Source organism: Gadus macrocephalus, chromosome 12 (assembly GCF_031168955.1).
Source record: "Gadus macrocephalus chromosome 12, ASM3116895v1".
Lineage (NCBI taxonomy): Eukaryota > Metazoa > Chordata > Actinopteri > Gadiformes > Gadidae > Gadus > Gadus macrocephalus.
Window position 1 is genome coordinate 21,700,125 of NC_082393.1, and position 27,384 is coordinate 21,727,508.

Consider the following 27,384-nt stretch of genomic DNA (forward strand, 5'->3'; position numbering starts at 1 on the left):
ATGAAAAACAAATGCCCAAATCTTAAAAAAGTGGCTATGGTTCCTCATTGTCCCTCGCTCCCTGTAGAAAACGAAAAACTAATTAAGGTACTCTCCGCATTCTCCGGAGGATATCAACGATTTGAAATCCTGTTTTTGGTTGGTGCAAACTGTTTACTTTCCACATATCTGCTGAGGTCTCCCAAACAGCGTCTTACACGCGTGAATAGATACTGGGCACTTTCATACATGAGAAGTATTTACCGCTGGTGCTCTCTGTGACGGCTGAGGAGACAGCTCAGCACGCTGGGCTTGGGCTGACAACCCCTCAGAGGGATGTAGCGAGGAGGCTCGATGGGGGTTTCTGCCCTACTACAGCCCACCTTCCCTACATCCCCCAAGCTTGGGGAACCGGAGTTAGCATATCAAAGTGTCAGACGCTCGACCGCTAGCCTGCCGTAAGCACAAAAAAGCAACACAAAAAGAATAATAATACAAATATAAATATTAACGTTTGGGAAAAGGGGCTGCAGTTGCGTGACCTTGGATACTTCATTGGGACAGAAGAAGGGGGGGGAGGGCCAGAGGGCATTTCAGTTAGATCCTTGTGTAACTGTGGTAGAACTAAACGCAATGTGTCTAATGGGTTCAATGGACTCTGAATGGAGTATCTTTGATTTTATTAGACAAGCGCCGCTGATGCAAGTCTTGCCCCGGCCTTTGAAATCAAAGGGTTCCAGTGTCATGAGTAGGAGGAAGCTTGAAGCAGCAGATGTGTTTCGTTTTCTACCACTTCAACACATGCGGGTGATTACATACTGTATGTGGATAGAAAAGTACAGCATCTACGATTAACTAGTCTGACAAATCAGACTTTGGATTAATATCAAAAGTCTGATGACAGCCAAGCTAAGACCTGGGTGAATGTGGTGTACCACTTTCTTTCTTTTTGCATTTGTTTCAACAAATTTTGTTGCTGGAGGCGAGAATCTGTATGCATGTAAATGACAAACACAAACTTGCCACAAGAGACACTTATTTAAATCCCTGTCAGAAAGCTTCATCCACTTATGCTAGCAGTTCTTGGTTTCCGGCCCAGACTCAGTGCCGTCTCCCCCCATAGTTCTGCTATAACACAGTTGGATCCTTCCGGATCCAACAGTAACTATTACCTAACCATTAAAGGGATTCGCCAACATTTCTGCATATTGCCGTTTGCCTGTCTGACCCAGACAAGACAAGTTGTTTAATTCCAAATTCATTAATTGTGCCTTTGCTTTCCGCTCGCCGCTTCCATTGATTTGCATATACTTTAATTACTTTCCAAAGATTTTCAATGTGTTCCTAATAGTTGCTTATTCAAAACAAGTGCCAGTAACAACACAACAAGATTATAGTTTGTTTACAAACACAGATTTAGCATTTTCTGCACTGTGATTATTAGGCTGCCTTTGATGTGCCGCTGACAGGTAACCTTCCTCAATACTCCCCAGCCCAAAGACGAATTTGGAATTAAACGGCTCTTATAAATCTGGGTCGATGTCTCGGCATTTCCCTTTAACTAATTCCCTATCAACTGATGTTTGTAGTCAGTAAAGGAGTACATCCCATATGTTTTCATAGGGCTGTGACTATCTGTGAACCATCATTTGGTACACTCTATGTTGTGTCTTTCAACATCGTGACTTTATTCTGCGCAGGCTCCTGGGTTCCTTTTCCCCATATCAACCCATCAACTTTACATTCTACATACTTATGTAAACAGTAAACCGTCCCCAGGAAAGGATGCAGATTATGAATACATGCTGCACTAACACATGCTGCATTTTTAAATGTACAGTACACTCGGTTAGCATTTGGAAACACACACACACACACACACACACACACACACACCGGTGACAGATGGGTCTGTGTGTCCTTCCACAGGGAATTCTCTTAACCTCTGCCGCTGTGCGGACTACACACAGAATTCCGATTGCTGTCAACTGTCAAGTGAGAGCCCCACGTTGGTTTCCACACATACATCTTTGAGATGTAGTCTAACACACAAGTGCCTCACCTCTGTGGCAAGACATGTGTAATGCAAAACCCAGCCGACGGAGAAACAACCAGGTCTCCATTGCTACAAGGTAATGATTCATTATTTTAATGACACGCATTGTGTCAAATGTTGCGGTGCACTCCAACGTCATTGTAAGTCTCCCTGTTTGCATGTACACTAAAAACTAGACAGGCTATGGATGGCTGGAGGTGTGTAGGTTGATGTCATTCTCCCTAGAGTGCCGTTTTATGGGAAACAAGCTAGTCAGCTTGGGTCAACACAGACAGACGGCCGTTGAATGATTCAATGTGTCCATGAAGCTCATATGGCTCATGCAAATATAATTTACACTTAAAAGGTACAGGTAAAATAGCATAACCGGCACAACCATAACCTATTTGTTAATTTTAAGGCAAAGCTCTCCATCAGGCGAGCGTAAAGAAATGCAGCGTTTTTTTGTGAGCTGCTCATGTGATAAATGTGTTAATTACCTGTGCATAAGTCCCAGCTCAACGTTGACTGTGAGGGGGGAAACTCATTTTGATTCTGTTGAAGCCTGCTAAAGATGCAGTGTGGATAATTTAGTGCCAATGTGTAATTAACACACTTTTAATTAGTGTGTAATGCCATGAAAATAACAATCGTTGTGTGACGGCTAAGATGGATCTCTTCATATCTACATAGGGAGCAGGTCCTCCACCAAGGGGCCCGATACATTGAAAACGCCATTTCTACAGGGAATCAGAACGGACAAACGGCTCTAGAAAATACTTGTTTCAAATGTATTATAATAATCGCTTTCTTACTTGTAAAGTATGACCTATAGTTTTACAGACTAAATAACAACAAAAACATTTATAAATCTATCAGAGAACCTCTTTACTTTACATTCGGCTCCTTTATGCTGTCATAGACGATGACATACTTTTTTAAGTACCAGCCTACGTGCCACCGCAGCATCTCCAACTGCTGCTGAACGTTGAAGGGGTTAAAACTCACTCTGTTCTTGTGACTCCTCCACTTCTGCTTATGTAATCACAGCAGGTAACTCTGTAATGTGGGCAATATGTCTGCACTGATTCAGATGTTCGTTGTCGTGTAATTGTTTAATTACACAAGCAGAATGATCTTGATTTCAAACACATCAAAGCCCAAACGAGTATAGGTTTTATTTTGTCTAAGCAAAATGGCAGAACACAGCTGTCAAACACAATCAGGTCTGAGCAGGTGTCCACCAGAAATGGATTCTCCTCGTTCTCCTCAGCCTGAATCCACACTGACCAAGAATATATTCAATACACATTCTTAGTGAATGATCCACACGTGAATGGATATACGCCTTTGATGACCAAAGTCTGCTGAATGCTGATCTTAACCAAGCACGAAATCTTCTGGAATAAAACATGCATTTCGATGGGCTCTTGGTGATATGCCTCTCTGTACTGTTTTAATAATCCCACCGACTCCCCCCCCCCCCCCCCGTGAGAACTCTGGCAGAAGCCCAGATCAGGACAGCAGAACAGATGGAAAAGGAACCCTAATTGGCAGCAGGCCTATGGGGGGCTGGGGTGTCATGAGATCCGGCCGATACCTTGGCGAGCGTGTTGGAAAGTCATGGACCCAGTGCAGTGCAGCTCCATCAACATACAGAACTGCATTAAGTTCTCCTGCCGCATACTGTTGTGCATAGACAGGAGGAGGAGGAGGAGGAGGAGGACGCAAAGTCCTGCAGCTCAAACTCACTTCCTGACAGTTGTGCCCAGCCATGGATGTGAGTGTGAATGTCAGTGCTAAACTTGACAGCTTGGAAGGTGCAATGTGTTGGTTACTTACTAATAAGTAATAGTTCTGTTCTTGTGGAAAATCTGAATGCAAGCAAAATACTGGGAAAGTCCCATTAAAACATTGACATTTTAAATCCATGTTGTAGGCTCTTGTGTATGAGGAGTAAAACCCCGATTTACACACATATTAGGTAAGAAACCGAGGCTTGATAAGGCATAGGCATACTGTTTATACGATTATTTACATCTGCCAAGCAACTGAATGTCGCACACAATCATGAACTTGCTATTAAAATTGCCTTTGATAATCGTCTCTGAATGCATTGAACTACTATTCTGCTATTCAATTGTAATAGCCGACTAATTGATCAATATTAGGCTTTGTCTCGTTTTAAAGGATCTCTAGGCACCAACGCATGACAAATACCACAAAATCCATTGTCGTTGACAGCTAAATTATCATGCACGTTTACGCTTATACCAGCATACACCTACAGAGCCTAGGTCTTTTGCAATTCTACATTTCATCAGGGTCTACATACAACAGCTATTTACATCGTTAACTATAATTGGTCAAACGTTGCATTCTGAATATAGGCTATATATGATGAGGAAAAGTCCGCTATTAGATAACGTTACATCTGCTTATTACCAAAACGTACGCATACAGAACCATACTGTCCATTCGGCACACTTTTACTGTAAAGCCAAACAGAACAGCTGATATGAATCGACAGAGGTCTAAAGATGATCGGGTCCATGAAGAATTATCCTTTGTTGTCCTGTGGAGAGGAAAGACTGCGTTTAACAAAGACGGCTCCACTCACCATAGTAAGAAGAAGGAATGTCCGTCTTTCTAGCCATTGCACTTCGTACAGAGGATGCACCGTTTGGGTTTTAGGGTTTGCATATGAGACGCGAGGTGAATCACGGTTTTAAATGGTCCTGTCACTAGATAAATACAGTACCCCGAGATCTCGATCCGGGCTGCCAGACCACGCAGCACAGCGTCGACCGTGTTTACAGCACGGGACAGCGTCATTAGTTATTCTAGCGAGAGAAAAAAAGATTTCTTAAAGGAGACGCTAGGATTAAACATCTTCTATTGTCATCGAGGACATGGATTTCGTTTTTCCTGGCTATAATCCATCGAAGAATGCTTGTATATTGAGGCATCGTTCCGTTTGGATAAAGATGCATTGACCTACTTTGTAATCAAACTACGCAGTTGCCATGTGACACATCATTGAAACTAAGAAATTGTTTGTACTGTTTGTACGTGTTTTGCAGCGTATCGTCGTGGGACTTAAGTTTTTAAACTGTAAACCGCAAGTTCATCATATAATATATTATATATATGTATGTATACATATATATATATAATATCCGTATATATACCGCAATTTACAAGGCATTTTACCCCACAACTACACATTCTTTGAGAACATTCCCACGCTTGCTGGTCCTTTGTACAAGAACACTGCCCTCTGCAGTGAGTTTTGCGATGGCGCGCGCGCACAAACACACTCACACACGCACGCGCGCACACGCACACGCACACACACGCACACACACACACACACACACACACACACACACACACACACACACACACACACACACACACAGACAACCATACACACAGACAACCATACACACACACACACACACACACACACACACACACACACACACACACACACACACACACACACACACACACACACACAACCATACAAACACAATCATAAAGACACCAACACCCCCCCCCCCCCCCCCCAACATACACACAACTCCCTCTCTTTGCCACAACATATAATTCCAGTAACAGCTGCACAATAGTTATCATCTATGATCGGTGCAAACATTAGGTAAGCCAACAAAGTAGGCTTACTTGTAGCAGTAGTGGGATTTAGTTTTCCAGAGGGTCAAAAAACAAAATAGTATAGGCGTAGCAATGAGCATCTTTCAGAGCATCTTAACTGACCAATAAAAGCTTTATGTGTTTTCTACTGGGGTAAATTCTTTCAGCAGAGTGTGTTTGGACCCTGGGAATTTGAGTGTTTTTCAGCACTACCCGCCGCTTTGCTATCGATCTGTTGTTGGCTCAGACCATTACACTGAAACCTTCATCGGCGCAGGGGTCAGTAGGGTGCTGGGGGCCGGCCCAGTACCATGCTGGGTTGGATCACCAGTATTACCCCAGGGCTCGGCCGGCGTGCGAAAGGTAATGAGTGGATAATAATAATAATAATAATAATAATACATTTAATTTAGAGGCACCTTTCAAGAGACCCAAGGTCACCTTACAGAGCATATAGTCATCATATGACTATATGAGGATGTGCTCTGGGACTTTATAAGGCACTTAGTACAAAACTATTTTTTCCCACCTCATCTTATCCTGTCTTCCATTGCTTGTTGTAATTATTTTATCTCATAGCTATGCTGTAGTCTGTTGATAGCCTGCTTGTCGTTTTATTTCGCTTTTCCGTTTATTAAATGTGAAGCCAACAATATAAAACACCTTCTTTCTACTTTTTCATTTGTAATTTCAGTTGTAAGGCCTCTATAACCTTCATACGATCATCTTTCTTTGTACAATGATGTTGGTGGCTTATTAGTCAGTGTGATGGACCTTCAGGATCTCTAGCCTAAATAACCCCCATAATCCAGGATCAGTCAAATTATTAATTTATCTTAAATGTCATGTCAAAAAACACATTCACTCTGTACAGGACACTGCTTATCAGCAGGCATATACTATTCTCAATCGTCAACATACTAATTATCACATTAAACAGAAAAGAGAGTAGGCATGCATATATTTTTGAGGACATTGTTTTTGCCAACTGACCCAAAATCATGTGAAAGTTGATCACCTATCTTTTAATGTAAATAATAATTAGTTTGTCAGTTAATTATAAAAGCTACAAAAAAATCGTTTTGGTTGAAGCTGTACTGTTATAAGCAGAGTGTACCTAATACAGGCTATCAAACTCTAACCATAACCCAGACCGTTACCTATAACCACAATGCTAGAGCTCTGCCCAACGCCCCGTTGGGGTTAACGTCACTCGCGTCAACAATACTTGAGTAGTTACAGGTTGCCTTTAAAGTCTTATCTAAGTAGCCTATGCGATATATCGTATTTATCCGCGTTGTATTAGTTAGTTGTGAAGCAAGCCGTGTATGAGCGTTGCTGTGAATTTGTAAAGATAAGGCCATTAGGACCTTGAGGAGGAGGAGTTCAGATATTGAAGGCACTAGAGGACAGAGTAAAAGAGTAAAAGCGCTGCGCTGGTTGTGGAGCATCGCCTCCCCGTTCGCGGGCGACAGCATGCACCTTTAGGTGATAAAGACGTCTCTGAAATGTTGTTAGACCTTACCATTGTGACCTGAAGCCGATCTTAAATCGGGCAATTGAATTCAATATAAGAGGAGGCGAAAGAAAATGAAGACACGAGTGGTGAGTGTGATTTTGCAACTCATTTGAAGACGCATGCCTCAAACGCCCACTGTACAGACCACTATATTGAGCAATGACGATGCTATATATTCCTAACATAGTTAAGAATGAAAATAACTCAACTGTAACGCATTAATATGTGGTTGCAAAGCAAGCCACACTATTGTTATCATGTGTCTTATATATATATTTTTAAATGATTACACCTAATTTTGCGTAATTATCTCCTCCAACAGTTGTTGACTTATTAATAAAATAACCACTATCAAAAAGTTGGAATATATCAATGCGTGTCCACTTTTAGAGAACAAGCATAGCAGATTTTTTTATTTATTTTTTTCAATAATATTAGTATTTAATATTTAAAGTGAAGGGTTCAAAATGTGAACGCCTCAGGGATGAAACAGGCACATGTAGACAAGGAGGTCAAAAAAAGTTATGTACCGCTATGACCGCAGGGGGCGCCATAACTCGTGGACAAACCTCAACGGCCACACCCCCCGCCCCCGCGTTTTATAAAAAAAATATGGAAACTTGGCATCTGGGTCTTATTTGACGTGCAGAATATATTCCCTCAAGGACCCATAAGGTCCTTCTTGAAACAGGCAAAAACAATTCAAAAATATATTTTCCATACATTGAAAATTATAGTTGCTCCCCAGTCTTATGTTGCTGCACAGCTTCAGTTTCTCCAGCACAGTCAGAGTGAAGGGGAATCTCTCAGGGACTATTATCATGTTTTAAATGTGATCATATTATCATATTATGCTGAACAGATCTTGCACAATCAGCTTATAGAACATGTACATGATGCCATGCTGCAGAGGGAGCTTAAAGGCACCCAGCGCAACTTTATGTAAACATTCAATGAAAAATAAACATTCAATTTCTAGTCTTTTTTACACGTAGTAAGTTTCAATAACTCCATACCATTACATATCGACATTCAAAGAGCAAAGATGAGACGTCGTTGTGTGGTGAGAACTGATAGAAAATCGTAAACAACAACAATCGCCGGTGGGGAGAAGCCATTTTTCCATTGACTGGAAGCCTGCTTTATTTATTGTAGGTTACAAAAAAGAAAGAAAATGGCGGCATTGTTGTTGTTATCGATTTTGTATCAGTTCTCACCACACAACGACGTCTCATCTTTGCTGCTTAAATGTCGGTATGTAATGGTATGGAGTTATTGAAACTTACTACGTGTAAAAAAGACTAGAAATTGAATGTTTATTTTTAAGCCTCGAAAGTTGCACTGGGTGCCTTTAAGAAGAGTATTTCAAACTTCCATGCCTACTGGACGCCGGGTCCAGACTCTCCACTATTACAGATTTATTTATAGAGAGCTTTCAGTCACAAGGCAAGGATAAGTTGTGACTGCAGTTGAAGGCTGCAAATAGATTGGGAATTCTCTGCATAGGTTACTTGGTGTCATTGCCTGAGTAAGACAACAATTGTCTGTTCCCGGCCTGCTTGTCATGAAGATCATTTGGCATTGCTACCATTAATTGTTTTTTTCAGCTTGGTGCTTGCCTCTTTGAGTTCCCCCGACTGAAATCTGCCAGTCCAGGCTGTAAAGAGGCCGTGTCAGAGATACTGTTGAGTCACTTAATTGTTTCACTCATTCTGAACCCCAATTTTTTGAGTTCAATTTAATGGCTTTTGGTCTGGTGTTTTTTTCCCGTTGTTTGCTTTCTTGTTCCTGGCTTGCAAGAACACCATACACCTGAAGTTGAAATAATTTCATTATGCGGTCAAGTACCTGGCGTAGAGTTTTTAAAGTTTTTTTTGTTTACTTGTTGGTGTTTTCCCAACAAGTAAACATTTGAGTTCCAGAAAACATGTTTTTGAAGCTGTTTGCTGGAAATAGCTTTTAGGAAAAAAAATCGTGCCTACCGCGCACTGTTTCTGGTGTCTGTAGCTTTAATGCAAAAAAAAGCTGCTGCCCATTGACCAATGAGCTGTCAGACTGAATCTCATCATGGAGGTGAAGGGATTGTTGCCGTTTGCGGACTCCAGGAGCTCTATATCTATGTAATATAATATAATAATAATAATATTATGCATGGATATTTATATAATATCATATCTAATATCACGGCCAAAAGCTATGTGCGCCTCGGATGATATTATGAATCATAAAGACTGCATCTGACGTCTCTGGTACATCCACAACAAGTAAAGATTTGTAGTGGGGGATATCTCGGCCATGGTTGAGAAGAATTGGGGGAAAGGAACTTTGGCCTTTTACTCTCTGAAGTCCATGAACGGCGACATGGAGGTGAAAGGGATTGTACCCCGGGAGCTGAGCTGCAGGACTGCCGCCGAGCTCCCCCGCGCCGGACCTGTCAGCTTCGGCGGCAGTTCAGCTCCCGGAGTACACCGCCGGACGGCTTCGACTGCGGCCGGACGCGGCAGTCCGGGGGGGGGGGTAGGGTAGCTCGGCGGCAGCCCGGCAGCTCAGCTCCGGGAGTACAATCCCTTTCTCTGCCGGACTGCCGCCGAAGCTTCGGCGGCAGTTCACCCCGCCGGAGCTGCTCGTCCGCTGGTCCACAAATCTTAGCTATGCTCTGATTGGAGGAGAGTGGGGAAGTGGGAGGTAATATTCAAGTGTGCCCCCTTCCTACGTAGGAGGGGGCGCTGAAACGGACTCGCTCGTTTGGTAACTGTAAGCGGGGTACTTTCAGAAATGCATATCTCACTCAAAAAATCATGTACAGACTTTTTTCAAACTTTGTATGCGTGTGGAAGCACCAGAGACCCAAATCCCAGGAAAATTGTTGTTTTCATAATATGTCCCCTTTAAAGCTTGCAGCACCCTTACACTGTCTTGCTGCAGATGTAATTGGAAGCAAATAGAAGCCCAATGGTGGTGGCTCCATACTCCGTTGTGGAGAAGTGGAATGAACAGTGCGAGCAGGGGTTCCAGTCCTTGTACAAGTTATAAATCAGTGCCCCAATCCTCAGCTATGCTAACTTTGCGACACCCTTTGTTCTTGAAATTGACGCAAGTCATGCTGGACTTGGTGCAGTGTTGTCTCAGGATCAAGAAGGCCAAAGAAGAACAAATGTTTTTGAAAGCAGGGGCCTTATATTATATCACTAACTACACCACAAGGAAGCTGGAGTTTTTTGCCCTTAAATGGGCAGTGGCAGATACGTTTAGAGAGTGAAGGTGAAGGCGGAACCCTTCAGGAGGCCGGCGGCAAGGACGATGAGGGTTCAGTCCCTCAGGAGGCCTGCAGCGGCAAAGAAACCCCTCTGAAGGCCGGCAGCGGCGAAGGCGGAACCCTTTAGGAGGCCGGCGAAGGCGAGGTAGAGGGCCGGTCCCCTCTGGAGGAAGGCGAGGTAGAGGGCGGGTCCCCTCTGGAGGAAGGTGAGGTAGAGGGCGGGTCCCCACTGGAGGAAGGCGAGGTAGAGGGCGGGTCCCCTCTGGAGGAAGGCCAGGTAGAGGGCGGGTCCCCTCTGGAGGAAGGCCAGGTAGAGGGCGGGTCCCCTCTGGAGGAAGGCCAGGTAGAGGGCGGGTCCCCTCTACCTATGTTTTGAGTTCAGATTTATGGCACTCCAATGAAAGAGGATAGAGTATGTAAAAGAGTAGAGAGAGCACTGGTAGTGATGCATTGCTAACCGGGTTGACAGCATACAGACAATCCTTCAGGTGTTAAAGACGTCGGGCAATTTATATCAAGAGGAGGTGACAGATGATGAAGAAACAAGTGGTGAGTGTGATCTTGCCATTCATTTGAAGACGCAAGCCTCAAGTACCCACTGTACAGCCATCTGTATTGAACAACGAGTCATATGCATATCTCTAACTGGGAGAGGCTACTGTGATCAAGTCTAGCAAGTTTTTAAACTAAGACGCTAAACGAGGAGCCAACCACTGCTTTCCCAGACATCTTGTGGGCCCTTAATTAATGAATTGAATGGGCCATTTTCCTTGTTATATTTCTTGTGGGGCATACTGCTGTATGGGGGGGGGGTTGCTGTGGGTGTGCAGTGAGTGCTGTAAAACTGTTTGATTCAAATGTGTGTGTACTGTTGGTTAAATTATCATTGGCCTCCGTATTTCACGACAATTATCTCTTCTTCTAGACTCACCACCCTGTCCAGCCCCTCATTCTTTGCTTTCTTTGTTTGTCTATTTATCGTTGATTTGATTAAAGAAGTCAAGAAACCTTGTATTTTTGGTATAGCAGTCTCTTGTTCCAGTTTATTCTGGGCGTAGGAGCGGTTTAGTTGTTCTCATGGAACTGAAGAAAATGAATCGAAATGAGTGTGTTCAGTGTGTGTATGTGGATAACATTTAAAGATATATCTTGCACAAAGTATTACATCATTGCTTTAAAGAATGAAATTAGCTCTCACTGTGTGGTGATTTCGACGGGATCTAGATTTGTGATGAGTGGGAGTTAAAAAAAAACGTGTGCATGTGGGAGATTAAGAGTTTAAAAGTGAATACTTTTAAATTCAAACTCTGTAGGAGATAAGCTACTTTTGCTGTAAGAGAGAAGCGATCAGTTTACAAGTATCATTTTTTAGAAATCTGTCAGCTATTTGATTTGCAAATTAAATGAGTGTCATGGTCTTTCATATATTTTCTTATGTTTTTCCGTGTTACGTTTTTTTATTTTTTCCAGCGACAGGGGATTATTGGAGTACTCGTCATAACCACAGTGACCGGTTTTATGGTGATGTACAACAACACTTCAAGGGCACCCTCCCCATCCTCATCAAGCCAACCTGGGGCCGGTGTTATTCTGGAGGAGCCGCCCAAGAGAAGTACCACAGATCCAATAACAGTGCTGAGAGGCTACAAGAGTTTCGTCGATCAGAAGGTTAATATGTTCAAACACACTTTGTCACACTTCGTTTCGGTATCTTTTCTGTACAAACACAACAAGGTAATGTTATGGAGGATTTTTTTTTACTCAGTGCAACATTTTAAGTAAATTGCTACCATGATTGCGGGAAAACAAGGTTGACAATTTACAGAGAAACTTGTATAATATAAATGTTGTGTTTATAAGCAAAAGTGTTTTCTGGTCGTTAGAAACTGCCACTCCGTATTTCTGTGTAAAAAAATATCCTAGAGAAGATCATTTGACAATGGCATTGCTCTCAGTCACACCTCAAATTCTTATTTTAGGTGTGTGAATTCAGTATTGTCCATCCTATTGGCTCAAGACAGCAGTGTTAATCGGTCGGCTATGTTGAACAACGATCACTTGGGCGCCACAATCGATTGCTGTGGTAACGTTGTGCATGCACAACGTTACCACATATAACTTGTTTTTTGATATTATTCTGAAGAAGTGCCGTAACCCTGATGAATTTTAATGCACGCACGCGCACACACCGCACGTCAAGACAAAGGCAGCGACACACTCGCCGAGGTAAGGCGTTATGTTTTTAAATATAACGGCTCAGCCGTCGAAAAACTCTCCCATGTAAGACATTCTGTCTATAGACTGTAGAAATTGCGACAAAAGAAGGGAAGACACAATTTGTCACCTCGACAAGCAACGGCAGGTCGTTCATTTTGTCATATAAAAAACGTTAAATTCAAACATTGCGCCGACCGGCATATCAACACACAAATGACTTGATCTTAAAGAGACATTGTCCCTATAACACAGCGAAAATATGTCAATAACACAGTATGGTGAATTATGTCTATAGAGTCCACTACAAGACTACACTTTGTTGTTCAAACTTAATATTAAGCTCCTCCTTGAGCCTCCCAAAATGTCTTGCGATATTGATATCCCCCTTCCTCCCTGCAGACTGTTTTAGTTTTCTAAAGCCTGTCTTGGCCAGGACATTGGAACAGATGTTTAATCTCGATGATGATTATTATTTTCAACTAACCAATAGTAGTTGCCTTGCATTTTAAAATGTCAATGCACTTTTCAGCCCTGATAACAGTAAAAGCTATTTAATAATTTATTTGCATGCAGAGTTTACTACACTATCCAGTTTAACAATTACCCCTGTTAAATACAACTAGAGGATGCGTGAGCGAAAGCTCTAGTTATAATAATAATAATACAAAATATTTGACTCATTGAATTCCATCTCTCCTTTCTTCCTAGTAGATTTAAGTATGATCATTTTATGCACGGATATGTAAAGCAGACTTTGCAATTCATAATTAACGTGCCTCATCTCATCTCATCTCATCTTCGTCCGCTTATCCGGGGTCGGGTCGCGGGGGGAGCAGCTCAAGCAGGGGGCCCCAGACTTCCCTTTCCCGGGCCACATTGACCAGCTCTGACGGGGGGATCCCGCGGCGTTCCCAGGCCAGTGTTGAGATATAATCTCTCCACCTAGTCCTGGGTCTTCCCCGAGGTCTCCTCCCCACTGGACGTGCCTGAAACACCTCCCAAGGGAGGCGCCCAGTGGGCATCCTTACCAGATGCCCGAACCACCTCAGCTGACTCCTTTGTAAGTAAAGGAGCAGCGGCTCTAATCCGAGTTCCTCACGGATGGCTGAGCTTCTCACCCTATCCCTAAGGGAGACGCCAGCCTCCTATCTGAGAAAACTCATCTCGGCCGCTTGTACCCGCGATCTCGTCCTTTCGGTCATCACCCAACCCTCATGACCATAGGTGAGGATAGGAACGAAGATCGACTGGTAGATTGAGAGCTTTGCCTTGAGGCGCAGCTCTCTTTTCGTAACAACGGTGCGGTAAAGCGAACGCAATACCGCCCCCGCTGCTCCGATTCTCCGGCCAATCTCACGCTCCATAGTACCCTCACTCGCGAACAAGACCCCGAGGTACTTGAACTCCTTCACTTGGGAGTCATGGCCTCAGATTTGGCGGTGCTGATCCTCATCCCAGCTGCTTCACACTCGGCCGCCAGCCGATCCAGTGAGTGCTGAAGGTCACAGGCCGATGATCCAATGAGGACCACATCATCTGCAAAAAGCAGTGACGAGATCCTCAGACCACCGAACTGCAACCCCACCACGACTACGCCTCGATATCCTGTCCATGTATATCACAAACAGGATCGGTGACAAGGCGCAGCCCTGGCGGAGGCCAGCACCCACTGAGAACGAAACTGGCTGCCGAGGACGCAAACACAGCTCTCGCTTTGGGAGTACAGAGATTGAATGGCCCTGAGGATAGACCCCCTTACCCCATACTCCCGCAGCTCCTCCCACAGTTTTTCCCGGGGACCCGGTCATACGCCTTCTCCAGATCCACAAAACACATGTAGACCGGATGGGCATACTCCCAGGCCCCCTCCAGGATCCTTGCGAGAATGAAGAGCTGGTCCGTAGTTCCACGTCCGGGGCGAAAACCGCATTGTTCCTCTTCAATCTGAGGTTTGACGATCGGCCGAACCCTCCTTTCCAGCACCTTGGAGTAGACTTTACCAGGGAGGCTGAGAAGTGTGATACCCCGGTAATTGGCACACACTCTCTGGCAGCGAAGCTGTCTTTCGCTGTCTTCCCACAGGTTGTGAGCCTATGGGATGAAGAGAGGGGGGGTGCCACGTAGTTTGTTCGGGCTGTGCCCGACCGGGCTCCGTGGCAAACCCGGCCACCAGGCGCTCGCCATCGAGCCCTCCGTCTGGGCCTGGCTCCAGACGGGGGCCCCGGGCTTCCTCCGGGCCGGGTCACATCTCCTCTTCTTAAGTTATTCATTGAGGTTTTTATAACGTGCCTGTCATAAATTATTGAATGAGACCTGGACTTAAAGATGATAGATATCCACTGGAAGTAATAATAAATAATAATAATTTATTTAATTTGTAGAGCACTTTACATTCAGAAATCAGTGGTTTTCTAACAGTCCTAGAAAGAGTACACGACTTGTCCATTGCATGAACCATTGAGGGGATATTGCACTTTGATCAAAGAAATTGTGGCCCAACTATTTTGCATTGGATTTTGCATTTGTGCGTGTGGACGTCGTCAATGTGGGATGTTTTGTGTCCTTAAGCCCCTAGTTTGAATGCAATGCAAACTTTATATACATGTCGACATATAATATAGCCTATTCTTTCAGTACACATATACAGCACCATAACCAAAATATTTGTAGAAGAAGAAATAACTCCATATACTTGCAGATGATAACTGCATAAACAAAAGGGATAGAAGAGATCTTCTGCGCACAGGACAATGAAGCACAGTAGGACTTTGCAATAAGAGACCAGGGACTTCCCAAAGCGTCCATACAACCACAGGCCAATAGGAATGCATAAATAATTGTCGGCGTGCCGTTGCACACTACTTCTACTATACAGTCAATGTATGCGCTTTCTCAAAACTATACTGTGAATTTACTGAATCAAGTTAGTCTGAATTAAAAATGAACTATGATCCCTAGCTGTTAAGAACCTCTAAGGATGACGTATGTCTCTCTAGGGTTCTTCTAATGATACTGTATGAGCACATTTTGTGTATTAACAATGGAGCAGTATGGATGTCTGCCCACGCTTCTCTCCAGTGAGAGAGAGACACAGGGACGCACTACCAAGGGGCGTCTCTATGGACATTGTGTTGCTGAAGGTATCAGTTGTCATTTTAATATCAGTTAGTAGAAGAAAAATCACTACAATTGGACAGTATTTTTCTCTTGTTTTCCTAACAAAATCACATTTTGGATTCTGAGAAACATACATACAATGCATACAATACATTTTATTCCCCCAACAATTCTGCCCAATCCTAACATTATCCCACCCATTATCAGATATATGTATTTCTTATGAGACACATGGAACAGTCGTTTTCTGAAGGGGTTCAGTGAGTCACAGATATGGCTGCTAGAGCTTCTTTGGCCTGGTACATATTTTATCTCAGCGCCACTATCTCAGTCTCTCCAGTGGGCAGCCTAGTGTCTGGATGGACCGGGATGGTTCTGTGTTCTGTTGTCTCGCTGGTTTTTGTAGTGACACTCTGGTCGAGCCCAGAGGAGGTCCCAGTTCCCTAATCATGGCGTACAGACACTGTCTAAGTCTGGGCCGGAAACACGGTTCACTCTGAAACCGTAGCGAGCGGAAGCCATAATAGCCCTGTACCACTCCGTCGCTGAGAGGGAGATAGGAAGGATGTGTGTGTGGTGTGGGGGGAGGGCCAGGTGGAGGGGGTCATGTAAGGACTGGCTCTGACCAAGGAGCCTGATATCAGACAAGTTTCCTGTCTCTTTGATTCTCTCTCTCTCGCTCTCTCTCTCTCTCTCTCTCTCTCTCTCTCTCTCTCTCTCTCTCTCTCTCTCTCTCAAACACACACACACACACACACACACACACAACCACCTCACAGTCGTACACATACACCAAGGCACACACACCCATGGTTTGCCCCAGGAATCCCATGCGTGCCCATACATGCGATATATTGCACTCATTAGAGCGGGAGGGTGCTTACAGTGGCAAGGAGAGACCCATTTACTGTGCCGGTGTCTTTATATAGCCCCATAATGACCTGTGGGTACATTCCGCGCTGGTATGGGGAGGGATTTCATGGGAGGTCTGTGGGACCGGGATTACTTTGCTGATGTAACCGAGAGCCCCTAAGACACATTAATCACCTTAGCACTGTTGGAAATGAAGGAGTGAAACGGGCAGCTTTTATGTGGTTGAGGATCAAATTTAGGCTGCTGGTGCATATATTAGATTACCCAGCAATAATGGCAGCACATTACACTGTGAAGAATACTGCATAAACAAATGAGTTCTGAAAGGAGATATTATGAGCTAGACTTTTTGTAGTTTTGGCATGTGTGTTGTTGTGTATTTTTTTCATTATAGTGTAAATGAAATGATGCAAAATTTCCTGCATCGAATCCTGTTTGTAGCAGAATGTTACATACAACTCCAGAGTACTGCAGTGCAGGCACAACAAATGTAGACTAATATCACTTTCTGCCCCCTGGACTCAAATCCTACAGCAGTGATTGCTTCATCTATACCTTAACACATGACTTGATGGTCTCTGCTGAATCTAAACGTCCTGATGTATCTGCCCACAGCCCACACAGTTATGAGAGACCAGAAAAACAAACTTGATGGTCGATTGAACTTGATGATCCTCGCATGACTATGTGAGTGAGTGAGTGAGCCAATAAGTCTGTGAATGAAAAATTTTAATCACTGTGTGTTAGACTTAGACTTTGCTTTATTGATCCTTTTGGGATGACTCCCTCAAGGAAATTGAATTTCCAGTAGCTTAAAGAAACACAAAACAATATATATACAATATAAGATAAAACAATAAACTCTTAGCTAAATATAAAAAGTAAACAATTACAGTAAACAATAAACTCTTAGCTAATATTGAAAGTAGAGATAAGAATATAAGTAAAACAGGATTCAAGTAAAATAAAATAAAATAAATGTAGAGGACTGTATAGAGGATAAATATAGATATATGGCTGTATATGGCATTGTATTGTCAGTCATACAGTGGATAAATAAATAAATGATAAATGACAGATGACATTCGCAGAAATTAGCAGTTAAATAAATTAAATTTGCAGTTAAATTAAGCGGTGGATTAGGTTATTGCACCAAAAAAGTAGATTGTTTAAAAAAAAAAAAGCAGTGAATGTTGGGTGACGGACTGACTATGTGAATGACAGATAATGTGGGTTAGTATGTTAGGACAGCGTATGTACTTACAAATGCTTACTCTGAATTATCCCCGCAGGTGAGGTCCCTCTTTCTCCAACCATTGATCCATGCAATCAATCCATTCATTCATTCATTCATGCATCCAGAAAGACCTTTATTGAAGTCATTCATCCCAAGCGGGAGTGTCGAGCAGCATCCTGCCTTCAGCCTGAACAGTTCTGATGAAGGGAGTGTAAAAGTCGTTAAAGAGATGTGCTTCCCAGGTTTTTATTCCGTTGAAATATATCGAGCTGTGGGCAGATATGAGCATCAACCGCTGATGGTACTTAGCATCAGCGACAAGGACACGCGCATTATTTCAGGGTGGCTTTCACGGTGCCATTGTTCAAACCTGCCCACTGTCCTGTCTGGTTCCGTTCCTGTACTGAGGCACGTTATGGAGGGTATTTTGACACAATTAAATGGCACCCTTTGAGTCCTCTTCTACCGTATCAGGGATGGAAGCAGAGGGTTTTGATTCAGATCTTGGGATCTGGGTTGATCTCATGCTGCAAAGGTTTTTTTTTCTTTTGATACCATCCAGATGGAGGGTTGGATAGAGTGGAGGAGGTTTTGTGTTTCTGATCCAAAACTAGAAACCAAATGCTGCATTCTGATTGAGTATATTATCGCCCCAGGACCTCTGAATATATTGTCTCCAGGGATGTTCTGAGTCAGATCCAAAAACACTCAGCCACACACTTACACAAAGACACACACACACACACACACACACACACACACAAATTAGCACCCTCACAAAGACATATGCAAGCACACACACTGTAAGGCACACATAGACAGACACACACATAAAGCCACTCAGAGAGACATCCACAAATACACCGGCACTTCAACCATTATGTCTCTTTGAAAAATGATGTTCATAGGACAATAAGGGCAGAGCCTGGGGCGCGTGTAATAATACCTGCATGCATTATGAAAGTGCACAATCACTTTCCCATCCCAGAGACAAGTGTGATCCTCACTGCATTGTGAAATCAGAATGATAATAATGAGGTTTGACAGTACCATATACAATCTAGGCTTTGGCATACTAAATCAATACCTCAATGCAAGCATTTTTTAAACCTCATCACACCAATTATTTTCTGCTTCTGATTCCAATGTGGTTAAATGGCTTTATATTGCAGATATTGGTAGCTGTCCTTTTTCTTATTACTTTTTCAGATTGGTAAGTCTATCTGAAAATAAATCTATCACTGCTATGACCTCTTTTTTTGTCAACAGGGGAACTGTTGGTGAAAGTCATTGTACATCATGTATTGGTTCATCTTTCCTTCTATTCATATTGAGTCTTTTAATAATAATAAATAATAATAATACATTTAATTTAGAGGCGCCTTTCAAGACACCCAAGGTCACCTTACAGAGCATATAGTCATCATTCAAAACTATGTAAAACAGACTAGGAATAAAAGGAAAACAGAGGTTAAACATGAAGAATAATAATAATTAATAACACTCAAAGACGCCTAAAGTGAAGGGGGGACCTCACTAACCACCACCAATATGTAGCACCCACTTGGGTGATGCACGGCAGCCAATCGGTGCCAGAACGCTCACTACACACCAGCTTGAGGTGGAGAGTTAGGGATGAGGTGGAGAGTGAGGGAAAAGAACATTTAAACACTATCGACCATATTTAAACACTATCGATCACATTTAAACAATATCGACCACATGTAAACACTATCGACCACATTTAAACACTATCGACCATATTTAAACACTATGGACCACATGTAAACCCTATCGACCACATGTAAACACTATCGCCCACATTTAAACACTATCACCCACATTTAAACACTATGGACCACACGTAAACCCTATCGACCACATTTAAACACTATCGTCCACATTTAAACACTATCGCCCACATTTAAACACTATGGACCACATTTAAACACTATGGACCACATGTAAACCCTATCGACCACATTTTAAGAGATGCTTTATCAAAAGCAACGTGCAGTGAATTCAGAAACCTGCTTTTGAGCCAGGCCTCTTGCACAAGGATACCTGCTCCAAATAGGTTGTGGACATTGTGAATGGATGCATATTCCCAGAAGTCCCTTCATTGTTCAACGTGTCGACGTGTTTGTGTATGGGTTAGCTTCTGTAACCGTATATTTACACTCCAAAAGGAGTGTTCTCTCTGAAAATCGACTTTGCTGCTGTGCATAATTTGTTTTGCTGCAAGGATAGTTTGACCTTTAACCTTTCATCCTTTGACCCTTGCCCCCCCCCCCCCCCACCAGCCACTGAAGATGCACTGCAGCAGTTGCTCGCTGGTCAGCAGCTCGGGCCAGCTGACCGGCGGCAGGCGGGGCGAGGAGATCGACCGCGCCCAGTGCGTCATCCGCATGAACGACGCCCCCAGCGCCCACTTCCAGCGGGACGTGGGCCATCGCACCGACCTGCGCGTGGTGGCACACTCCAGCCTCACCAGGGTGCTAAGCAGACGGCAGGAGCTGCTCAACGCCAGCCAGGACACCGTGTTCATCTTCTGGGGGCCCAGCAGCAGCATGCGGAGGGACGGGAAGGGCACCATGTTCAACAGCCTGAAGCTCGTGAAGCGGCTGCTGCCCAAACACAAGCTGTACGTGGTGTCCCAGCGCAAGATGCTGAGCCTGGACGAGCTCTTCAAAAACGAGACGGGCATGGACAGGTAATAATAATAACAGTAAAAATAATAATACATTTGATTTACGTAGCACCTTTCAAACTCAAGGACACGTCGAAAATGTGGGCAGGAACGTAGAAAACCAAATGACTAAATAAAACATGACAACAAAAGTAACACACAGAGACGACCATGCAAACAAGAGGGGGGGGGGGGGGGTTGGGTCACATGCAGTACGAAAGTTTGAAGAGGTGGGTTTTGAGAAGAGTTGTTTTGGGTAGGAAGGCATGGGGGTTATGGATGTTGAGTGAGAATGTGTGGTTTTGTTGTGGAGGGAATCTTGAATAGATGCAGACCGAAAGGAACCGACGTGGCCAATAGCCACTGAACTATGAACAGATGTAAATCTAAATTTACAGTGTCTAGTTTTAATGTGATGTATTTTGTGTATGTCCAGTCAGACTTGTCTCCCTTGTTCTGTGTGGTCTTGTAGGCTACTGTCCTGTGTGAGCCGAATCACCTAAATGAATTCCCGACGATTTGTGTCGTTTGGTATTAATAAAGACTTGACTAGGCTTTCTATCTATCTAGACTATTTAATTAAAAATGATTCACCTCAGGCTCCATGAATAGTGGGGATTAGCGGGAATGGAGGGATAAAAGACAAGAGATATATCCCTTGTCATTTACCCCTCGTCTTGTCGATTAGTTTGTGTATGTGACGATTTCAAAAATGTGTTTTGTTTAAAACATGACTACACACGATTGGTCGGTTAGATTGGTGGTAAGGAGAGCAAATGAAAACGAAAAACGCTTAAATACGAATGTTCTAGATCGCAAATATTTTCCATAAATACAGATCCTAAACCTGTTATCAGCGGTGTCCCACAGGGCTCGGTACTAGGACCGATCCTGTTTATCATATACTCTATATCAACGACCTCCACAAAGCTGCGACCCTGGTAGTTTCGCAGATGACACCAAGATCCAGAGAAAAATCGACGTCTCCGAGGATGCAGAGATTGTCCAAGAAGACCTTGACAGCATAATTTAATGGTCCAAGAAGAACAACATGGTGCTACACCAGGACAAGTTCATGTTGCTTCGGTACAGGACAAACAAATCTACCATGCTTGACGAGCTTCCCTTTACATCACATCTCTCGGAGTACGCCACACCAAGTGGGCACATCCTTAACCCCAAAAGTCTGCAAGAGATCTCGGTGTAGAACTGTCATCCGACTATAAATGGACCCCTCACATCAACAAGATGTTGGCTGGTGCTATAAAGACTGCTTCATGGGTTCTTGGAGTCTTCAAAGACCGCTCCAAACCTGTCTTGCTTCAACTTTACAAGTCACTAATCCGAAGCAGGGTAGAATACTGCTGCCCCCTCTGGAAGCCTGTAAAGGTGTCAGACATCCAGACAATCGAGGATGTCCAGCGCAACTTCATCCGGCGCATCGCTGGAACAGGGGACCTTGACTACTGGGAGAGACTCTCTGCGCTGAACCTTCTATCCCTGCAGAGCAGAAGAGAGAGATATATGATCATTCATGTCTGGAAGATCCTCAACGAAACCACACCCAATGACATCGGGATGCAGTTCACCGACAATATGCGGCTTGGTAAGAAGGTCAAAATTCCCACCTTCAACAAGCATGCTCCTCTGTCCGCTGTGAGCCTATACGACTCCTCAGCAACACAGCTATACATGTTCAAAATTCTGCTCCATGAAATCCCGGAAAAACCTCCTGTCAAGGGATACCATACAACGCAGAATAGGAACAGCATTATAGACTGGTGAAACCAGTCCGGTGGCCTGCAGTACGTTCGGCGGCCGTGTTGATCTCAACAGAAGCAAAAAAAAAGAAAGAAAAAAGAAGAAGAATACTCCCGCTTATCATCACTTAGTATCAAAATCACTGTGGATGTTGCACTCATTAACTATTGAACACAAAACAGAAAACACAGCTGACATTATCACTGTCACTGACAGCGATATATTGTTTCACTTCTTATGACGAATGTACTTATTGTAAGTCGCTTTGGATAAAAGCGTCTGCTAAATGGTCATTTGTCAGCTGTCTATCCTCAATTAAACTGCATTGAAGTGACACGTTTGTCCCGTGCATTATTCATTTGCATTATTATTGGATTAGTATGCGTGCATTATTCCTTTGCACAACATATTATTCCTTTGCACAGCGTATGTATTTTCGATATTTGAGAACAATATCGTCCCATTCAGAGCAAGGAAGATTAGTATGCTAGGATCTCGGTTAGCAGGCATGTATCGCGCCTATTTTACAATAATCTAAAACGTTTCATTAATTCACACACCAGACCAACCAACCAAGCGTGACACCTCCGCCCAAGTCAGAGCCTTTTTGTTGCGATCTCTGAAATGAAAAAGGTTCGGATCATACAACACCGGGTGCCCAGTTAAAGCCGCGATTAATTTTTCAGTAGGAACCAAAAAAATATGTAGGGACGAAAGTGCCTGTGTTCGGTGTTCCCTGGGATCCACGCAAGCGAATAGCGTCTATATTCCGATTGGCTGTCAGTAAAAGTAAGTGAATGACTTCCGGTTTGGCAGCTGAATTCGCTTCTGATGTGAACGCGCAGTTAGGATTCAAAATACGCAGAAGTTTGATGCTATTTTGGATGAGGTCCAGTACAATTTGCAAAAAACAGCATAAACAGTATAAATGAGGTGAGTGCTGCATGCAGCGCTCAACGATTGTTCTTCATAAGTTTCTTTCTTCTCTCTCTCTCTCTCTCTCTCTCTCTCTCTCTCTCTCTCTCTTTCTTTCTTTCTTTCTTTCTTTCTTTCTTTCTTTCTTTCTTTCTTTCTTTCTTTCTTTCTTCACCTTCAAATTTTAAAATATTCAGAATAGCTTGGAATCACGCGCTACTTTTCAGATTTTTTAAATATTTTATACTTTTTAAGACAGGTACTGGAACTGTTTAAGACGTAATTAAATCTATTTTCAACCGTCTCTTTCTTTTGAGCTCTTTCTCAAATCCCTTCACTTGATTTAAGCCATTTAATGTTTCTTTATGTCTTAATCTATGTGGCTTTATTAAAAAATGTTTTAAACCTCACTTTGTAAGACAGCACTCACCGCATTTTCTGCAGGAAATGCATTTTCTAGTCAGTAATTGTTATGCACAATGACGGACAATCTCACACATCATTAACCTAACATTTGGTATGAATTAGACGCACAAAAGAAGATGCGTAATGATCACACAACGTCGACAGTGTTTCACTTTAATTTATCATTAATCGGTGGGTGCATGCATGCATTGGACAGCACAAACAAAGGTGATCATGGGGGTTGACTGGTTGGAACCGTGTAAGCCAACCACACCACCCCTCCGGCGGTCGTGGACCAGGAACAAGCAAACACGATCATAGACTGGAGATGGCACAGCTGCCAGGAACTGTATCTCTCTAGGTCAGATGGCCGCGAGATGCAGCTTACTGTATTATAACCTTTCTTGCATGCACACATACAGACACAGACACACACACACACACACACACACACACACACACACACACACACACACACACACACACACACACACACACACACACACACACACACACACACACACACACACACACACACACACACACACATCAACGGGCGCATGCACACATACACATTCAGGCGCACAAACAACCTCTTACAAAGTACATTATGAAAAGGTGTAGCATTGCCAAAGGCAGTTCGTCTGTCCTTTGAGATAGCAAACGCCTGCAGAGAACCACAATCAGCCGTTACTACCGTGCCCATATCGGTTCCCTAGTGTGGGTGCTGCCTATAGGAGAAGCACCAGAATGATCGCTACGAAACTACAGTAAAACAAAGGAAATTCAAATCTTTGAATAAGATGTGTGACATTCCCACCGAAATCAATAGCATTTGCAGCAAACGGTGTTGTTCTGCCGTCCAATAGGAAGGGTTCCAAGTCGTGGCTGAGTACCGGCTGGTTCACCATGAGCCTCGCCACGGAGCTGTGTGGCTCCATCAACGTGTTTGGCATGGTGCCTCCTGATTTCTGCAGGTAGGCGATGTGTTTCTTCACATCACACTGCATAATCATCCTGTGCCTTAGAAGCATCTCAGGGAATCGGGAGAACATTGTTTATCCCCCTGTACTGACCAATTGGTCTCTCATACGATATTGTCAGTACGATTGACACAGGCCGATATTCTTCAACGTCATTCCTATAAGAAGTAAGGGACAACCGATAGATGGATAGATAGATAGATAGATAGATAGATAGATAGATAGATAGATAGATAGAGAGATAGATAGAGAGATAGATAGATAGATAGATAGATAGATAGATAGATAGATAGATAGATAGATAGATAGATAGAGAGATAGATAGAGAGATAGAGAGATAGATAGATAGATAGAAATAAAGAGCTAGATTAATATATATATAGTGAGATAGATGGATACATAGAGGAGAGAGAGGAAGAGAGAGAGAGAGAGATAGAGAGAGAACGGAAGAGAGTGCGAGAGAGAGAGAGAGAGAGGAAGAGAGAGAGAGCGAGAGGGCGATAGAGAGAGAACGGAAGGGAGATAGAGAGAGAGCGAGAGCGAGAGAGAGAGAGAGCGAGAGAGAGAGAGAGAGAGAGAGAGAGAGAGAGAGAGAGAGAGAGAGAGAGAGAGCGAGAGAGAGAGAGAGAGAGAGAGAGAGAGAGAGAGAGAGAGAGAGAGAGAGATATCCCTCATCTGTCAGGGGCAGTCCCAGACAAATTAAATTGGGTTTGTAGTCTTCTTTCTGGCTATGCTTAACTCCACCTGTTTGATCTTTTCCATCACGTCTTCCGTCCCCCTCCTTGTAATAAAAACAACGCCTCTCTCTCACTCTCGCTCTGTTTCTCTCTCTCTCTCTCTCTCTCTCTCTCTCTCTCTCTCTCTCTCTCTCTCTCTCTCTCTCTCTCTCTCTCTCTCTCTCTCTCTCTCCCCTTTTGATGCACCGCCCTGGTCTCCCCCTGTTCCCTCCTCAACCTCCAGCCCCGCCAGCAGCTCCTCCACCCAGCGGCCCTCGGTGCCGTACCACTACTACGAGCCCCGGGGGCGGAGCGAGTGCTCCACCTACCTGTCCAACGAGCGCAGCCAGAAGGGCAGCCACCGCTTCGTCACAGAGAAGTCGGTGTTCGCCAGCTGGGCTCGCACCCACCCCATCCGCTTCCAACAGCCGGACTGGACGCCGCGAAGCCCCGCCCCCGACGCAATGGCAACCAACACCTCCGACACACGACAGCTTCAGCCGGTGCCAGACTCCAGACATACGGATGTACAGATAAACAGTCAGATCGACAGACAGGCAAGCAGACAGGTCAATAGATAGGCAGGTGGACAGATAGACAGATCAATAAGCAGGCAGGCAAGTGTGTGTGTGTGTGTGTGTGTGTGTGTGTGTGTGTTTGTTACTGTTTACACAATACTGGATTTTCTAACTTCGATACAATCCCTTGCAAAATATTGATATTCCACAACTGCTAACTTGTGATCGACCAATATATCGGCCGGCCGATATTAACGGCTGATATTTGCGGTTTTTACTTGTATCGTATCGGCCGATATTTTTTTCAGTATCGGACGATTTTTATTTATTATTTTTTTTGCTGTGATTTCAATAAAAAAGGGCAATAAATGTTCCTTTTTTTTAACGGACACTTTTTAACATTTGTTATCATCATTGTGTCATTTTGATGATGTAAATTGAGGGAGGCTTAGCCTGGAAATCCAGACCCACATCTAGAAAGCTGTAGGGTCTGGCAACAAGTAATGAAAATGGCCCAACTCGGGGGGCGGTGTCACGTTAAAATTGTACGGGGGGCGAAAATTGTACCGCCCTACGTCACAACTGATTTGATTGGGTTGTCCGTTGCCGAGCAGGTTTCAAAAAACATTCGGCTCATGTTTCCAAAGACGAAATAACATTATACAGATAACGGATCGCTAGATAACACTTGTTTTTACTTTATATTTGTATTGTATTGAATTGTTTAATCGAATTTAGCTAGTAAACTGAGTGTTTAAAGCAGGTTTCAAAAACCATTCGCGCTTATGTTGCCGAACACCAAATAACATAATACAGATAACGGATCGCTAGATAACACTTGTTTTTACTTTATATTTGTATTGCATTGAATTGTTTAATCGAATTTATCTAGTAAACTGAGTGTTTAAAGCAGGTTTCAAAAACCTGTCTTGTCACGCTCAATGAAGGAGTGCAATGAACGAGCATGAAAGTTTGCGAATGTTCAAGAACCTTCCTACGTCATTCGACGCGATCGCCTGTTGCCCGGCAGGTTTGGAATTTGTCAACAACTGATGACGTAGGCCGGTACAATTTTCGCCCCCGGTACAATTTTAACGTGACAGCGGCACCAAGCATGCATTGGAAAATATCACTGGATAACACACATTGGATAACACTACGACTAATCAGAAGAATACAAGGGGTGATGCATCCAGACCAGTGGAGCTAACCAATAGATCAGACTCTTGCCGTATCCAGTCGGTAAAACAGCAACGCTTTTGACCCGCCTATATTGATACATCGATGTGATTGATTAATGTTCTGGGCCAGGGGAGGCCAAGAATATACACGAGTATATTGCTCTTTCCCAGAGTGACTCGCTGAGCAAATTCAAATTGGATCTCGCAAGAACTCTGAATTTCCATGGTCCAAATATCGGCTCAAGAAAATCGGTATCGGCGTATCGATTATCGGCTAGGGGTGATGAAATAAAAATCTGTATTTGTATCGGCCCTAAGAAATCTGT

General features: G+C 43.5%; 2 protein-coding genes across 5 annotated transcripts in view; one reads left to right on the forward strand and one right to left on the reverse strand.

Moving 5' to 3' along the window:
- slc44a5b (solute carrier family 44 member 5b) overlaps window positions 1-5,009 on the reverse strand; it is a 37,404-nt gene extending 32,395 nt beyond the window's left edge. For 2 of the 4 annotated variants that reach the window (XM_060067944.1, XM_060067945.1), the window contains exon 1: window positions 4,635-5,008. In XM_060067944.1, the coding sequence (XP_059923927.1) occupies window positions 4,635-4,671 (37 nt within the window). In that variant the 5' untranslated portion in view covers window positions 4,672-5,008. Of the gene's footprint in view, window positions 1-4,634 lie in introns of all 4 variants that reach the window. The other 2 variants (XM_060067943.1, XM_060067946.1) reach the window with 2 other exon arrangements.
- A 1,852-nt stretch (window positions 5,010-6,861) lies between these two features.
- On the forward strand, window positions 6,862-26,210 carry st6galnac5b (ST6 (alpha-N-acetyl-neuraminyl-2,3-beta-galactosyl-1,3)-N-acetylgalactosaminide alpha-2,6-sialyltransferase 5b). Its single transcript, XM_060067968.1, has 5 exons — window positions 6,862-7,276; window positions 11,917-12,114; window positions 20,194-20,603; window positions 24,530-24,637; window positions 25,604-26,210. Exons 1-5 carry the CDS (start codon window positions 7,262-7,264, stop codon window positions 25,938-25,940), a joined length of 1,068 nt encoding a protein of 355 aa, XP_059923951.1. The 5' UTR covers window positions 6,862-7,261; the 3' UTR covers window positions 25,941-26,210.
- Window positions 26,211-27,384: the final 1,174 nt, after the last annotated feature.